The sequence below is a fragment of the Sardina pilchardus genome, chromosome 12 (assembly GCF_963854185.1).
Source record: "Sardina pilchardus chromosome 12, fSarPil1.1, whole genome shotgun sequence".
NCBI classification, from domain to species: Eukaryota; Metazoa; Chordata; class Actinopteri; order Clupeiformes; family Clupeidae; genus Sardina; species Sardina pilchardus.
The window spans coordinates 19833365-19850255 of NC_085005.1; the positions used below are offsets into that span (position 1 = coordinate 19833365).

Consider the following 16891-nt stretch of genomic DNA (forward strand, 5'->3'; position numbering starts at 1 on the left):
CATACTGCATCTCTCTGTCTCTCTCTCTTTTTGTCTCTCATTCTCTCTGTCTGTCTGTCCTTGTCTGTCGGTTCCTCTTATTCGCCCTTTTAGTTGCTGTTCTTGTTTTTATCTCTTTCTCTCTCACCCTCCCTTTTGTCACTTTGTCTGTCTTTTCCCTCTCTGTCTGTACCTCCAGTTTTTGCTCCTGTCCCCTTTCTCTCTTTCTCCCCTCCTTGCCCCCATTCCCTCGTTCTCTGTGTAGATCTGTCTATCCATCACGCTGAGTAGACCGGTTGTCAGGATGTTACCGCTGTTCCAACACACCCGCATGCCCTCTACTTACACTTCCTACTGTGTACTCTCTCTCTCTCTCTCTCTCTCTCTCTCTCTCTCTCTCTCTCTCTCTCTCTCTCTCTCTCTCTCTCTCCCTGTCTTGTATTCATTTTCCTTGTCTGTATCATGCTGTTTTTCCCTGTTTCTCTTGAACTCTCGGTGATCTCACTTTCCCTCTGACTCCTGTTCCTGACCTCATCTTCCTCCTCTTCTTTCTCTCGTTCACTCCACATTCATCTCTTTAGTCTTTAGTTGTTCCCCACCTCTTACACTGCCAATTGTTTTATCCTCTTTCTGTGCTGTTTTTTTTAAAAATAGAATCCTCCTCTCCTCGATCCTCCAGTTCCATCTCACACCTCTCTCTCTCTCTCTCTCTCTCTCTCTCTCTCTCTCTCTCTCTCTCTCTCTCTCTCTCTCTCTCTCTCTCTAGCTCTTCTCTTTCCTGTCTCAGTCCTCAGTCCTGCCGTTTGCCCTCCCACCCTTGTCCGCTAGCCTGTCTTTCCCTATAACTTCCACACCTTTTATTCTCTTCTGCTCTCGGCTCATATCATCATCCCACACCTTTTTTACGGCTATCACATTAGTGCATCGTGGGCAGAAAAAAAAAGTTTCTGCCAAGCGAACAGTGTAGTTCAAGGCCAAGTCTGTCCAGAGCATTTCAGCAGCACTCTCCCACCGGCCCCACCCTGATAGAGCAGTTGTATCTGCTTGCTCTCTCTATCTCTCCCTCTCACTCTTTCTCTCGCTCTCTCTTACTCTCTCTCTCGAGGTTAGACGGGATTACCCCCTGGTTATCCCCCCCCTGTCGGACGCCCTTTGGATTAAGGGAGAAAGGGCTTCAGTGGAGCGCAGCCCTCCTGGATGTACTGTAATAATCCCACTAAAAGCGCTCCTTTTCCGACTGCGTCCCATTGTCACATGTCTCCCGTCGCACAAACATTCGCGGCGTGTCCCGTGTTAGTTAGGTGACCGAGGAGAGGGGATCCTCCATCCTCACGTGCCTCCCCCAGCACAAACGCAGCGCAAACACAGGGTCTGTGAAATACCGAAGCCCCGTGGAGGGATGTGTTGTGGTTAGCGAGGTTTCCTCTTAACTGCAAAGTGCTTCGTTTTTCAAAGTGCCTTGAAAAAAACGCCGCATAAAATGTTGTTGAGTTGGTTGGTGGATATGTTTTGCAATAAATCATCTTCTGTCCAATCTGTAAAACTGGTCAAGCTCATAGTCTCTCTTTTTTTCTTTCTTTCTTTCTTTCTTTCTTTCTTTCTTTTTGTCTCTCTATTTCTGTCCTCCTTTCTTTCTTTCTCGTCTATAGGCAGCCAACAATCTCAGGACCAGGGTAGCAGATGGAGTGGCTCCAGCTCAGAAAAGCACAACGAGAACGGGGTATGTTCATATCCCCAGCACCATTCCTCTTTTTGTTTGTTATTTATTATTTGCCAGGTGGTTTTAACATCAGTATTGCCATGTCCAACACAAATTCTTTTTAGATTTGCAAAGTTAGACTGCTGTGATTTATTCCCCTGAGCCCCTTCATGTGACGCAGAAAAAAACGTTTTGTAGATCTCCAGATACACTCAAGGTTTCGATAAGAAATCTCCAGTCCTCTGCAAAAACGATTACAAGTACATTGCTGACTTGGAGGTCACCTTGTCAGCAGCAGATTCTGTCCCTTAGGAAGAGCGAGAGTGAGTTCAAAATGGGTCTTGCTGAGAGTTCCAAACAGACATACCTCAGTCCACTCCACCTAACTGGAACGTAATTGGATGTTGGATGTGGCTGTGTGTGAAATTGGGTTATGCATGTGTTATTCATTTAAATTCATTTTGAGCTGAGCCTTCCCCCCCACTTTCTCCACACTATTTTGAAAATTATTGACGTTTTATGTACATTACATTTTTTTTTTTTGAACTCTTTTTTTTGCGCATGATTGGATCGTTTGACTCATATTCCACGTGGTGTGTGCCAGAAAAATATAAAACTGTCACAGACTTAAGATGGAAAAATTTTGCATAAATTACATTACACTGTATTTGTTGTCAAACATCATTAGTTCATTATATTTCAAATCAGAAGAAGCCTTGTCTTCACTTGGCTTTTAGTTGTACGCACTCCCAGCCTCTCCCAGAGAGGACATCGCCCCATTTTTGTTTTATCTGATTCAGCGCGGTGCTCAACCATGCATCACTTCATTTCATTGACTGAATACTTCACAGTGCACTGTGCCACTGATTAGGAGTCCTGCCATCTGATGCTGAAACGCAACTTCTGATGTGTTTCACATGACCGTGCGACCGTGAGAGTTCCACTTGTGCATAGCCCTTGGTCTATTTGAACTAAATCATCGAGCAGCTTTGCTTTGCGTTGTCATGGCACCCCACGCCATATGTGAAACACTCTTGAACGTGCTCAACTCATGACTCACATTCTGCCACTTTATTTGTGTGTGTGTGTGTGTGTGTGTGTGTGTGTGTGTGTGTGTGTGTGTGTGTGTGTGTGTGTGTGTGTGTGTGTGTGTGTGTGTGTGTGTGTGTGTGTGTGTGTGTGTGTGTGTGTGTGTGTGTGTGTGTGTGTGTGTGTGTGTGTGTGTGTGTGTGTGTGTGTGTGTGTGCACTTTGGACAACACTCGACTGTAGTCCACTTTAGTGACGCCGGCGTCCACGGGCGTTTCTGCTCTGGTCCCTCCGAGCATCTGTCCCAGATTCGGGCGAAAGTGAGAGTCGCGTTCTCCGAAGCAAAACTAATTTCACCTTAAGGGAAAGCAAGCGGCGGGCGGGGGGGAATGGATGGCCGCATCGCCTCAGCATGAAGAGGAAGAGACTTTGAGTGACTTAAGAAAATGCTCATCCTGCTATCTTTAGTCACACACCCCCCTCCTCCTCCCTCCGCAATCCACGCGCCTGGTCTCCCGTCAACCAGTTGTTGGAAAGAGACTGAGCTTGGACTCGAGAGGCAGTACCAGCGACGACGATGATTACCGCGACGACCAAGGGGAGCTGATTAGCGAAGCAGTCAGTCGCTAACTGCGCTATCTTAAGCGCGGCTCTGTCGCATTGCTCCCAATTAGCGCCCTCCTGCCAGCTGTCAGGTGGGGAGCTGTGCAGCCAGACAGGATACACAGTGGCACCCACGTGGTGCCACTCGATCTCATTCATGCCTGTTAAACCTCCACTGGCTGGCTGGCATCGCCAGGGAAGCGGTTTAATGCATTTGGCTACTTGACGTGGCTGAATTGGCTCCTGATCCGCCAACTGAGCCAGTGACTTAATTTCGCAAATGGCCGACTATAAATTGAGGTATAAGCGAGCTCTATTCACTCTATGTGAATTACAAGTGAGAACCATCGACTATACATTTTCAGATGGTGATGACAACCAATGTTTTGTCATGCATGCATCAGCTTCTTACCAATGAAGTTGGTCTGGTGATGTCCCAGTTTCCAATTTCTGGATCAAGCTTAGTGTTAGACCAAATGCAAATTTTTATGAAAATCTCCACTGAAATACACTACGTGTGTATAGAACGATGGGCGCCTCTCAAATACCGAGCATCGCACTTTAATGTGAAGTCTACTGTGTTAATGGTCAGTCTCCTTGGCCCTCTGTCAGACAGGCCTCCAAAAACCGCAAGGTTCAAGCATTGTCTTGAGGAGTTGTTTGGCATCCCTTAAACACTGCTATATTTGTTTGGGGCTTTTAATCGGATGACGCCTCGTTGTTGGGCAACTTATTAAGGGGTTGGCTTAGACGTCTCCCTCACAGTAAATGCAATCAATTTCTTAACCCCCTCACCCCACTCCATTTTATCCATGAGCCAACCCAATGAGGATTGGCATGGGTGTAACAACATGACCCATGACATGGTGTGTGTGTGTGTGTGTGTGTGTGGGTGTGGGTGTGGGTGGGGCTGAGTTGACGGTCGGTCAATAAGTGCAGAGAAGCGCTGTGTTTGCCGCCGTCGTCGTCCTGGTTCTTTCTATATAATTTGAAGGATTACACTCGTTTCATGACATAACGGGGCTCTAAGAGGATCAGCATCCTCGTTATCCGTTGGTTCGGCCAGAGGAGGGGCTTTTCTCCGCCGAACCCTCAGCCCCTCTCAGAGTGCTCCGAGAGCGACTCGTGACACACACACAAACACACAGGGAGAGAGAGAGAGAGAGAGAGAGAGAGAGAGACACAAAAACACACGCGTGCCTCTAATGGACATGCTCACACTTAGCGGCAGCCACACCCACCCCATTGCGGTCTTGGTAATCCCTAGACACATGCCCAGCCCCCAGCAAAAGGGCCGCGCATTGGGGTTTTCTCCCTCTCATCCTCTCCGTCATGTCCTCAGTTGAGGTCTAGCCGTCCCTCGCTATCCATCTCGGTCCCTTCTTTCTCTCTCTCTGTCTGTCTCTCGCTCCCGTTCACTCTCTGTCTCTCTGTCTCTCTCGCTCTCTCTCTCTCTTGTTTGCCTCTCCCTCTTGCCCCTCTTCCTCTCTTTCTCTCTGAGCTCACTTGTTCATTCCCGCGGGCCTCATCAGTGAGGCCGTGTCGCCCGAGTGCGCTGGAGCGTGCCTGCGTTCGCCGGCGGGGTTTTCTCGGAGAGGGGCGTGTTCGCTGGAGTTTAGTCAGCCACCCACCCTCCTCCCCTCCTCTTCCTTCTCCTCGGTTCCTCCCAGCCCCACCGGCATCCTCCTCCTCCTCCTCCACCTCCTCCTCCTCCTCCTCCGTCCGCCCCGCTCCTCTCCTCACTTGTCCCCTCCCCATCCGCTCGCGTCCGATTCATCTCCCCGTCCTCCCGTCGCTCCATCTCGGCACGACAGATCTAACATCCACACGGCCGGGATCTGCTCTCCGAGGCTTGGGAGGGGTGCAGTGCAAGGTAAGAAAGCCAAACGCAGCTGTATGGGAAGCCAGGGGGGCCACATTTCCCCTGAGAACGTTCATTTATGAACATCATCTATACTTCCTGCCCAGAAAGAGAAGTGGCATTACTTCTAGCTTTGTTGTTTTTTAAAATTAGCCAGTTGTCATATGTACATCTTCAAGATGTGGTGACCTATTTCTGAGCCGAACCAAACTGCATTTGTTCCTCTAAGGATGTCATGCGTCAGTCACATGCTTCGCGACTCAATTAAATAATGCATAGTTTTCAAACTGGACTTACGGAGGCTTTGGACTTAACAGTTAAGGTTGATCTGTATGCATGTTGGTGTCTTGAGTTTGAAACTAGTAAAACCAAAATCTGAAGAGGGTAGAAAAGTGCCAAGTACTTGTTGTCTGTTGGCATCAGCAGTTGATGTATTTGGACTTTAGACTGTCTCTCTTTTTTTTTTTAGTTATAAGTAGATTTTTTGGGGCTTGCTTTTTGGATGCTTTCACTTCATCTAAGTATGTGGATTTTGCTGTCTGGCCAAGGAGGCTTACGCTAAAAACCAATCTCTCTACCCTGGTACTCATTCTCAAGTTCCCCTTTAATTCTTTGTGAAGTGTAGTCTTCACATAATTAAAGTGTGGTACCCCTGGACCACAAAAGTGCATTATAGTTGCCTTTCCAAGCAAGTGTGATTTCATTGCAGTTAAATCTTGTTTTTTTTTAATTTATTTATTATTGTTGTTGTTTTTTTTAATTAGTCTCTTAGAAAACAGCTGTAAATTGAAGTGTCCTGTTCAGGGAGCATTACTGATCTACTCTGGGCAATTTCTAGTTTTTTTTCTCCAAGTGATTGCAACAGATTTTTCTTGCAAGTCAGCTCTGTTTCTGTGTGCATCGTCAGGGTTTCAATGAAACCTCTTGTGTTCGCGTTTTCCCTCCCGCTGCCAACTCCTTGCTGTTGGACCCTCTCCTCTTCAGAATGGAGCAGTTTGCTGTGCCTTTTGCCAAACCACCTTTTGAGAGCAGTGGACAAAATGAATGCAGCATCTTAGTGGGGCAATCCATTCAAAGACTAAAAAAAAAAGACTAGTGCTGCTGCATCTTTCCTTTTTGTCCACTCCCCCCCCCCACCCCCGAGCATTTGTAAGAATGGATTTGGCCAGATGTGCTCTTGCCGTTTAATCTCCTCGCTGGGACTCTGAGGAAGGCGAAGGCAATCAGGATTTGCTGTGAATGTTTACAATAAGGCAGGCACATGTTTGCAGACCTTCGTACATTGACATATGTGCAATGCAATCTCGACTCGTACATAGAGCAATATACCAGTCTACAGCATACTGTAGATCCTCTCTGGATAGAACAGCTTAAGTTGCAAGCAACGGGAAAGAAGATTTTTTTAAAACCTTTCAAAACAGTTAATGATCAGCTCTATGTGGATGTGGAGGGAGCGCTGATATTTAAATGTCATTGTCATTCCTCCCTACATTAAATATGTGACAAACTACCTCTGCACGCAACTAGTACCCTTGCCATAAGCCACTGTCAATATTTAAACTACAGGACCCTTTAAGTCTACCTACAGACCTGCTACCTTTTTCCTTCCTTGGATGAGAGGCAGACCTCTCTGCACAGGGTCGGTGAAGTACTCTCACACAAGCCATGACCATGGCCAGGATGAGCATTTGTAGTAGAAGTAGTACTAGTGTAGCTAAATCCTATCTACATAGGAATTTTCCTGCTATTCGTGAATGTGGGTATAGCCTTTGGACTTATAGGTTGGAAATATTCCCATCTTGCCGCTAAAACATGTTCATACATTGCCCAGAACCAGTTTGTTGTCATATTTTCTTCCTGTAATTGGTTAAAGCTTGTCTAATTATTAGCTTGGTTACTGACAACCTTCCTCTTGTCTGAAAAGAGAGTGTCTGATGTGAGGTTGGTCTGATGTAATGTGACTCTGGTCCCCCCCTCCTGCCCTTTACAGACCTCAGGCTGTTTGTTCAGGTGCTTCCACTAAGCGTCTGGCTGGGTGTCTTGCAGGTGGAGGTCGGGGTCAGATGAGACCTCTGACCTAAGAGGACCTTAACTAAGTTCCGCTCTGAGGAATGGGAGACCAGTCAGAGAGAGAGAGAGAGAGAGTGTATCTCTCCTGATTGCTCAAGCCCAGGGACATCTGGTTAATCCAATTAAGCTCTGGTCCATGGAGTTCCTTGTTGCTCTATTGCTATAGCGACAGTCAGTCTCTCTCTCTCTCTCTCTCTCTCTCTCTCTCTCTCTCTCGCTTTTGCTCTGGCTGGCTCTCCCTCCCTCCCTCTGTCTCCCTGAGAGCCCCCGTGATGTGATCCAGGCGGCGTCCTGTGTGTGCAAACAGCGGCCGACACAGTCGCTCAGTAAGCCGTGAATCACTCTCCCTACAAATTGAGTCGGAGCTAATGAAATCGGGAGGCCTGCCATCGTGCTGGTCAACCCTGCTAGTGCTACACAAGAGCCTTCTGTTGGCCTTGGCCGTGACTGCACTTATCATGAGCTGAACTGAACTGTATTAAACTGTTAATAATGTGCACTCTGGCTGCATGTGTCCACTTTCTTTCTCTTACCCTGTATAGTTGACACAAATTAAATAGATTTTGAAGTGATTTTGCTCATCATACATTTTTACATTATAAAAAGTGCTGTAAAACTTGTACACCGTAATGATGTTAATTTTGCCAGAATATTGTCACCCATCTCAATTAAAATGGGACACTGAGCTGTTTGTATTGGGCGAGGAAGCATTAAAGTCTTAATTAGCTATTATTAAGGCCCCCCCCCTCCCCCCTCCCCCGGGTCTTTAAATTGAGAAGGCTCTACAAGATGGCTGTACAATGGTGGCATTTGTGTGGCTATTAATACGTCAGATTTATGTAGGAAGGCGATATATACAGTGGCACCTAGGCTTTCCCTTATTCCCGTCTTGCCTGCCTCAGGCATTAGGCGTGTGCGCATGAAAGTTAGCTACCAATGACCAGCTAATCTCTAGATGATATTTTAACCAGAATGAGGACACGTACAGCACAATATGTCATTTCTGCTCGGCATTATACCAGCATGTCATTTGTATAGCCAGTTTTCCTGGTATGTGGTCATGTAAATGAGAGATAAAGACATGTTTATTTCTATTTTGACATATTTCCCAGAGTTGGCATGAAATGGGGCTAGAAATGAAGTTTGTGCCTCTCCAGCCCTTGGTGTTTGGTGTTGAGGCTAAGGATATAAACAATGCATGCCGGAAACTGCCCTCGTCACCGGGATGTTTTTTGAAAGGAGGAAAGTAATTTAACAGTAGTTGAGGCAATGTTCCCACTGAAATGTTGAAGTTCAATCCATCATGTAGATTTAGACTGACACTTGATTTGATCTAGACCCCGATTGCGTTCCTTCTTGCCGGCAAAACCCACTGGATATTTTTTTTTTATTATTCAGCATTTTCTGCCCATCAGTGAACGTTGGGCACAAGCCCTCTGTATTGATTGGTGGGTAGAATGAGGGGGAGCGATCGAGCAACATAGTCAGACAGCGAGGTCGCATGAATGATGACGGGACCAGTTGTTGCTACGTAGCAAGCAAAGACGTCATTTAAGCTCTCCTATTTGTACCCACATTCAACATTAACAGGACTCTTCACTATGCAGTTGGATTGCACAGATTAGGCGCAAAATGGAATTTAAACACCAAGAAGTTGTTGAGGAATTGACATCTGAGGGGCTGTGCAATACAGGTTAACTACGATCTTGCAGAATATCTTTGAGTCAAAGCTAGCAGGTGGCATGATTTTAGTTTTAGTTGTATTAAAGTTTTTAGCCCAATTTAACTGTCTGAACATCTATAAGCTAGGTGATTTCAAGTGTCAAGTATCATTTTCAACCCTTGTATACATTTTGAATCGTCGATTAAATTTGGACTACATTGCACATTTTTAATGAAGTATGTGATGACAACCCCATAAGGTCTTTCCATATGGTACTGCTTCTTAGCATAACCAAAGAAATTGATTCGAAGATTTATGTAGTAACTCTTTTGACATCCATCTTTACTTTGGTGTGATTACCTGTTGGTTATATCTCCCCACCTGGATCTTATCGGTCAAAATTAATTGGGCATAGCCTAGTTTCACCCTGCTCCAAATGTTAGGAATTCAAGGAAAACAACAAGACAACCGTATCTATTAATACTCTTTTACTGAGCATGCGGAGCTAGAAATAGATTAAGTCCGCAGGCGTGGGGTGACCTAAGCTTTCACAAGGCCACATTTACCAGCTTTTGTCATCATCAGGGAACATTCAACCCCAGCGCCACTCTGACATTATCCCAGACCTACAAGGAGACCTACATAACAGCAGGGATGTCAACAAGCATTGCTCTGTGATTATCAGATGTCAGACACTGGCAAACATCATTGGAATTAGATGTATGTGATGAAAACTGGGTGAAGATGGTCAGGCAATATATCCTTGATTGTTTTGCCTACAAAAAAGCTTTGTATCAAATAAGAGAGAAAATTGCTGTTATTTACCCTTACAGGATTTTATTGTTGTTGTTGTTGTTACATTACGTTTAGCTAACAACTAAAACCCAAAGTATTTTTTGTGTCCTAGTTGCTTGCATTAAGGATGTCCGTAACCTAAAAGGGGTTTAGCGATTGTCATTGCCACCTCTGCACCATCCCTCTATTGTTGGCTACCACATGAGCAAAAAATAAACCACCACAAACTCTGGCAAGTGCACTGATCTAACCTTTGGCACGCTATCGGCAGGAACTTAGTAGTGGAGGTGACTCAATCAGACCTAGCTTGACCTGCCGACTGCCAGTGGCACATTTAGGCTGACTGCTTTTTCCGTTGCATACTTGTATGACCATCATGGATCATGGTAGCAATCATTAGGGTAGTATACTGGCATGACCCTCATCAAGGTAGCAATCGTTAGCGTTGCGTACTGACATGACCTGTGCCAGGGTAGCAATCATTAGGGTTGTGTACTGGCATGACCCTCATCAAGGTAGCAATCGTTAGCGTTGCGTACTGACATGACCTGTGCCAGGGTAGCAATCGTTGGGATTACGTACTGGCTTGACCTGTGCCAGGGTAGCAACTGTTAGTGTTGCGTACTGGCATGACCTGTGCCAGGGTAGCAATCGTTAGGGTTGCATACTGGCATGACCTGTGCCAGGGTAGCAATCGTTGGGGTTGCGTACTGGCTTGACCTGTGCCAAGGTAGCAATCGTTAGGGTTGCATACTGGCATGACCTGTGCCAGGGTAGCAACTGTTAGTGTTGCGTACTGGCATGACCTGTGTTGCGTAAGATTAGTTTGGTGGCAAATGGCCAAGCCTCCCGTCAAGCCTCAGTGCCTTTTTCTGTGGCTATCCTGAGGTTGGTTGTGTAGGAGGATAGCCCACTAAGGAATTGCTGATTGATGGCTTTCCAGGAAGTCTTCATTTGGTTCATTTGGACATTGCAGTTTGCACATTTTGTAAAACAAAAAATAAGCCACAAAAAGGTAGCTTTTGATTGTTTGTTATGCACATTAAAAACACTGTCTCACTGTTCAGTTAAGCAAGTTTGAGCACCCCGAAAGGGACTTTCCCAAGCCGCCCAGGATGTCGTTAGTCTAAACGAGGATTAGTGATGGCACTTACCATCTCTGCATACCTGTGGCATTTGTTGTCTGGTCAATGGGGGAGAAGGCCTGCTAATAAAGGCACAGGCTGCCTCACATTGAGGCTGACCGCTCTTTCCGTCGCATACTGACATGACCTTCATCATGGTGGCAGTTGTCAGTATTGCGTACTGGCATGACCTGTGTTAGGGTGCCAGTCCTTAGTCTTCCGTGAGCTTTATTTGGTGGCAAGTGGCCAAGTCTCTCTTTGTAGATTCACTTCCTCTTTTCGTGGGTACCCTGGGGGAGGGAGGATGGGATGATAGCCTGTTGCAGGACGACTGAGATCTTTGGATGGAGGGCTTTCCAGGAAGTGTTTACATTAAATTACTCACATTTATGAGCTGCAGTATACCCTCAATGCATAAGGAAATTACTAATAGGCTTAGACTGCTTGACTTTGTGAATTATGGGTAGATGGCCTCTAACTCTCCTTGATTTTACTTATTTTCTTCAGCATGCAAGTGCTCTGTTTATCTTATCATATGATAAGTAGGTTTAATAGGTTTCAATCATGTGTTTTTGTCCTTGATGAACTCCTTAAGGACATGACATTTCTCTGTAACTGACGAGAGAACAGACTGAATGGATTCTGTGAACTAACCCACACAGTGTCTCCATTTGGCTCCATCTTTGCTGGGTTTGTGTTGCGTGGGCGTTCTCGCTCTCCTGACTGCTCTTCCGAGAATTCTGTGATGTTCATCTCAGTTTTTCTCTGTGCAAGTCGGGCTCTGATGAGGCACAGCAGACGCCTCTAAAACGCTTGCGTGAATGTCACAGCCCAGAACCCAGACACTTTTGGGGGTGACTGCATCCGTTTGATTTCTTTCCTACCTTGCTAGTTAGGTTGCATCAAGAGATAGCGACGTAAACCCAGTAGCCTTTTGACTTTTTTTTTTTTTTTTTTTTTTTTAAGTTTCCCAGTGTGTGTCTGTTTTTTTTGGCTGTTTGTTGTGGCAGTTGCAGGTTTGTTGTAGCAGTTACAGCGTTTGTCAGCGCTGTTTGTCCCCTTTCTTGTGAACATCTTCCTCCTCCTCCTCCTCCTCCTCTTCGTCCTTCTCCTTTCATCAGCACGGTGTGAGTGTTCCGTCCTGCTGCCATGGCGATGGCGCGGCCCAGCCGGGGAGCCAGCGGGTGACTGATGGCTGTGCTCTTATCTCCCCCAATGCAGGATGACAGAGGCAGCGCCTCCCTCCCTCCCTCCCTCCCTCCTCTTCTCCTCCTGTCCATCCATCCATCCCTCGGATCACGCTAGCCTGTTTACCAATCCAGTTCAAACCCAATTGTCGGTGTGTCTTTCATCCTTTTTCTCTCTTTCCTTTTTTTCCTTTCTTACATTTTTTCTTTCATCTATTTTCTCCACTCCACTTCTTTTGCACACTTTTCCCTCCCCCCGCTCCTTGTTTTGGCATCTTTCAAATGCTTTTTTTCCCTCTTCCTTCATCCTGTCTTTTTCTCTCTTTCAATGAATCTCTGTCTCTCTGTCGGTCTTCCTGACTTCAGACACTAGGTTATTGTTCAAGCACCTTGTAATTGATCAGTATAGTCTTTGTATTGTACTCCTTTTTTACCTCCAAGGAGGTTATGTTTTCATCAGGGTCTGTTTGTTTGTCTGTCTGTTTGTTTGTTTGCAAGATAACTCAAAATGTTATGAATGGATTTCGATGACATTTTCAAGGAAGATCTGAAATGACCCAAGGAAGAAACGATTAAAGATCCGAGTGATCCGTGTCATCGTCTGGATCCAGGAGGCGGTTATGTTTGCTCTCTTAGTGCTTTTCTAGTTTCTACCTGGAATCTTATTGGTCCACGTTGTGTCTCTCTGTGTGCAGTGCACACATATCGATTTGTGTGTGTCTGTGTGTTTTTGTTTGGATTTTAAGTTTTAACAGTATCCTCTCCACGTCCAATACATGTAAGCTGTTGTTTGTCCCAGTGTGACTCAGGGTCTGTTAGTGCTGTTTGTTTTGTCGAAGTGCTGATGCCTGAGGTTGTGGTCCGACTGGAGCATAGAGGCCGGATGAGTAACAGACAGATTAACCCTTGTTATTTTTTTTCTTTTCCTCTTTCTCTCTCTCTCTCTCTCTCTCTCTCTCTCTCATTTGTTCACACTTTTATTCTTCCCTCTCCTTCTCTTGCCATCTCTCCATCTCTCTATCTCTCTCTATTTCTGTCATTCTCTCTTGCTCTCTTACTTTTCCACCTCCCTCCCTCCCTCCCTTCTTCCTTCCATCTCTCCCTCTCTCTCTCTCTCTCTCTCTCTCTCTCTCTCCCTCTCTCTGCCGTGTGTAGGTGGGGAACCCCAGAGTGGAGCTCACTCTCTCTGAGCTACAGGAGATGGCCACTCGGCAACAGCAGCAAATCGAGGCCCAGCAACAGATGCTCGTCGCTAAGGTAACGCTCTCAGATGTGCGTTGGGTGGGTGGTCCCTTGCTTGGCTCTATTGTGTGTGTGTGTGTGTGTGTGTGTGTGTGTGTGTGTGTGTGTGTAAATGTGTGTGTGTGGAGCTGATGTGCTTGCGAGCTGTCCACTTTGTGTCGCTCTGCCCTGAAGCCCTAGGGATAGCGCCACACTGCGCTCGGCCCGGCCGTGATCAATAACGTGATTATCGGGAGAGTTTTTGAAGGTTGGAATAGTAGGAGCATGTCATAGAACAGCACCAGTCCTGTTTGCTCTCCAGCAGCTGGTTTTGTGCAACGGCTGACGACTTTATATCCGTGGACAACTCCAATGATTTCCTCTATGGTGAGTCGCACCATTTTGTAAGCCCTTTATTCCCGAGGCTTTTTTATTTAGTAATGTGTGTTTGTGTAGCCTAATGGTTTGTGAGTTATAGCCTAATTATTGGCTCGTTTCCTGATGAGAGAGGCACTCTGAGGCTGCATGAGACTGGTTTCCCAGCGCGCGGGGGGGAAATATGCCTTCATCTTCCTCTTAGCGGTCCGTCCAGCAGTCTCTGTGGCATTGGGTTCGCTTAGACCTCGACTGATTGTTGCTCCTATTTTTCCTGACACGAGACAGCTGTGAGTGTGGATAATGACTACAACAAGCCTGTATTGGGGCGTCTAAGCATTTAAGCATTTAAGCATTTCTTAATGGAGGCTTTCCTTGCTTGTTCCATAATTGTTTGGCGTTAACTACTCTTGAGGCACAGCGGTGCTTTTGAAAGTGTATTTTCTGTTTTGGGACTGGTGGGACAAAGCAGTTTCTCTCTCTTTCTTTCTTTCTCTCTCTCTCTCTCGCTCTCTATCTGTCCCTTTATTTCTCTCTCATTCTCTTTCTTTCGCGCTCTTTCTCTCTTTTATCTGGTCTGCTTTTGGGGTTGTGGTGTCGGGTGGGTAACAGGGCGCTCTCTGAGCGTGTAATTGCCGTGACGACGGGGATGGTGATGACACAGGGCTCCAGTCACCGCGAGGCCACCGCGAGCCTGCGCTATTTTTAGCGCATCGCTGCTCACTGCTCACACGCGCTCAGCCTGTCCTCAGCACCCGGCTCACACTATGTGCGTGACAGTTGTGTGTGTGTGTGTGTGTGTGAAAGAGAGAATGAATGAATGTGTGTGTGTGAGAGAGAGAGACATGCAGACAGAGAAAGTGTGCTAGAGAGAGTGAGAGAAAGCGTGTGTGTGTTACAGAGGGAGAGAGAGCAGGGGAGAGAGCGTGCGCAGAAATGTGTGTGTGTGTGTGTGTGTGTGCGAGAGTGTGTCTTTGTGATTATGTGCATATGTACACAACTAATGGCTGAGGATAATGGCACCCAGAGATGGAAGCCCCTAAAAGCATTCAGTGTGTGTGTGTGTGTGTGCTGTGCCTCCTAGCACATGGCGTGTGTGGGGGGACACCAAATGACACTGAACTCCTTTTGAACCGCACTAAAATAAAAAGCACCAGCCTAAAAAAAACGATCTATTAAAAAATCCCTACGTCAGTAACATGCGCAGCGCCTGATTACAACAGTTGTGTTTTGATTGAGAGATCCACAGAGAGTTCATCGACAGGGTGAAGTGAGTACTATAATGGCTGTTTGTGGTTAGCGTGTTCGCTGTGGGATTGTTAGGGGAGTGTGTGTGTTTGTGTGTGTGTGTGTGTGAAGATCGTTACTGGCTCACATACACAGCTCCAGGGTCTAGAAAGGCCAAGCATCATGCTTCCCTCGCACAGCCTCATCAGCTGTGTCTGTGTGTGTGTGTGTGTGTGTGTGTGTGTGTGTGTGTGCGTGTGTGTCAAAATCTCAGTCTCACATAGCCAGCTCCAGGGTGTAGAGAGGCCAGGCTTCACCCAGGCATGGAGTTCATTAGTGGTGGAGCTCCACTAGAGTGCTGTGAGTGGTCGCAGGGCCTCTGTCCCACAGAGATATTAACTGGTGTGTTCAGGTTCAGGTTATTTTATTGGTATCCGTGGGTAAACTAGGTTGCAGTTAGAGAGAGAATTGACATCCTTACAAGACAACACATATAGTAGACATGCACATTGGGGTAAACCAAATGGGACAGACATTGACGTATGACTTGGGTAACCACAAGCACATACACACAATACATATACATTGGTGTTGGTGTTTGGGCCTGTGCTTGTTCGTCTGGGTTTGCCTCCTGAGTTTGTAATCACCACCACCTTTATTGTCAGACTCCAGGCCTATTCAGAAATCACAAAGATTATAGATATTGCCCACCGACTAGAGGGAGACCGATATGGGTTTTATTTTCTATAGACCCGTTTCCATTATGGGGTTTCAGGAAGGCAGGAACCTGTGCTCATTCGGTCCTCTCAGTCCTTGCGTTTCTATTCAAATGGAAGAACTCTGGTTGAACTCGCTGGTCTCTGGAAGTCTGTTTACAGGATCTACCCCATTTGCAGCCTTTTGCTGCACGATGGCGGCGCTAACTAGATTAGCTTAAATGGCCCTCATGTCCAATGCCGATCTTCAGAAATCAGGGTCAGCCGATGGCCGATATATATGCTGCCTTTTTCTTTTGCTGATATTTGGCCGTTTTTTCCTCTCTGTATGTGTGGTGAAGAATAATAAGATGATAAGAACTTAAGCCTTTTCCGTTTTGAGGAACTATGTCTTTGTGCTCTTCCAAATGTTCTGACTGGAGTCTGCTGGTAATTTACTGGACAGGCGGGGCAGCATGCGTCACACGTACAGTTACTCCACAGCAACACCACCACTGAGCTGCCTGCAGCTGCATCTGTCTCTGTTAATCACCTTAATATACTAGGAGATTACATTACATTACATTACATTGCATTGCATTTGACTGACGGTTTTTAACCAAAGCGACTTACACCATGGTAAAAAAACAGATCAGATCAGATTAGCTGATACTGATTATTTTTTTAAAAATGGCAAACATCTGCTCGATTAATCAGCCTATCAATTAATCTACCTCCAACACCAAACACACCAAAGACACACTGACCATACACCCCCCCCACCCCCCTTTTCAAAATAGCTTGAATGTTATTCCTCATTTTGTTGCTGCTAAATGAATAAATATAAATGATATACTATTGATACTAATACATGCTATTTGATCATCAAACGTCTCACAAACACTTGTCTGTACTTTTTTGCATTTGTGTGTGTCTGTCTGTCTGTGTGTGGGCGAGAGCAAGAGATGATGCCATAGCTGGGCTGAGGGTTGGCTGTGTGGGAGTTTTGGATACGCGTGTGTGTTTGTGTGTGTGTGTGTGTGTGTGTGTGTGCACGCGCTCGTGGGAGTATGTACTGTCCGCCATGCCACCCACACACTGGAGCGCTCCTTCTGCCTGTCCTGCCTCTTCCTATCTGGCGCCAGCCTGTACACTTCCAGCCCTTCATTGTAATGTACTAAGTATTTGTCATCTTTAGTGGAATAAAAATGTTTGTAGTCTAATGTTTCTCCTCCTCCTTCTCCTCCTCCTCCTCCTCCTCCTCCTTCCTCCTCTTCCTCCTCTTCCTCCTCCTCCTCCTCCTCCTCTCTCGTCCCCGGTGGCGTGGCGTGGCGGTGCAGGAGCAGCGGCTGCGCTACCTGAAG

At 46.3% G+C, this 16891-nt stretch overlaps 1 protein-coding gene across 5 annotated transcripts in view; it reads left to right on the forward strand.

The window, feature by feature from the left end:
- Positions 1-16891, forward strand: part of ppp1r13bb (protein phosphatase 1, regulatory subunit 13Bb) — a 56954-nt gene that overhangs the window by 24994 nt on the left and 15069 nt on the right. For 4 of the 5 annotated variants that reach the window (XM_062551537.1, XM_062551540.1, XM_062551539.1 and 1 more), the window contains exons 5-7: positions 1629-1699; positions 13165-13266; positions 16868-16891. The exon at positions 16868-16891 is cut by the window's right edge and continues 151 nt beyond it. In XM_062551537.1, coding sequence (XP_062407521.1) covers positions 1629-1699; positions 13165-13266; positions 16868-16891 — 197 coding nt within the window. Of the gene's footprint in view, positions 1-1628; positions 1700-8791; positions 8934-13164; positions 13267-16867 lie in introns of those variants that run through there. The other variant, XM_062551541.1, reaches the window with a different exon arrangement.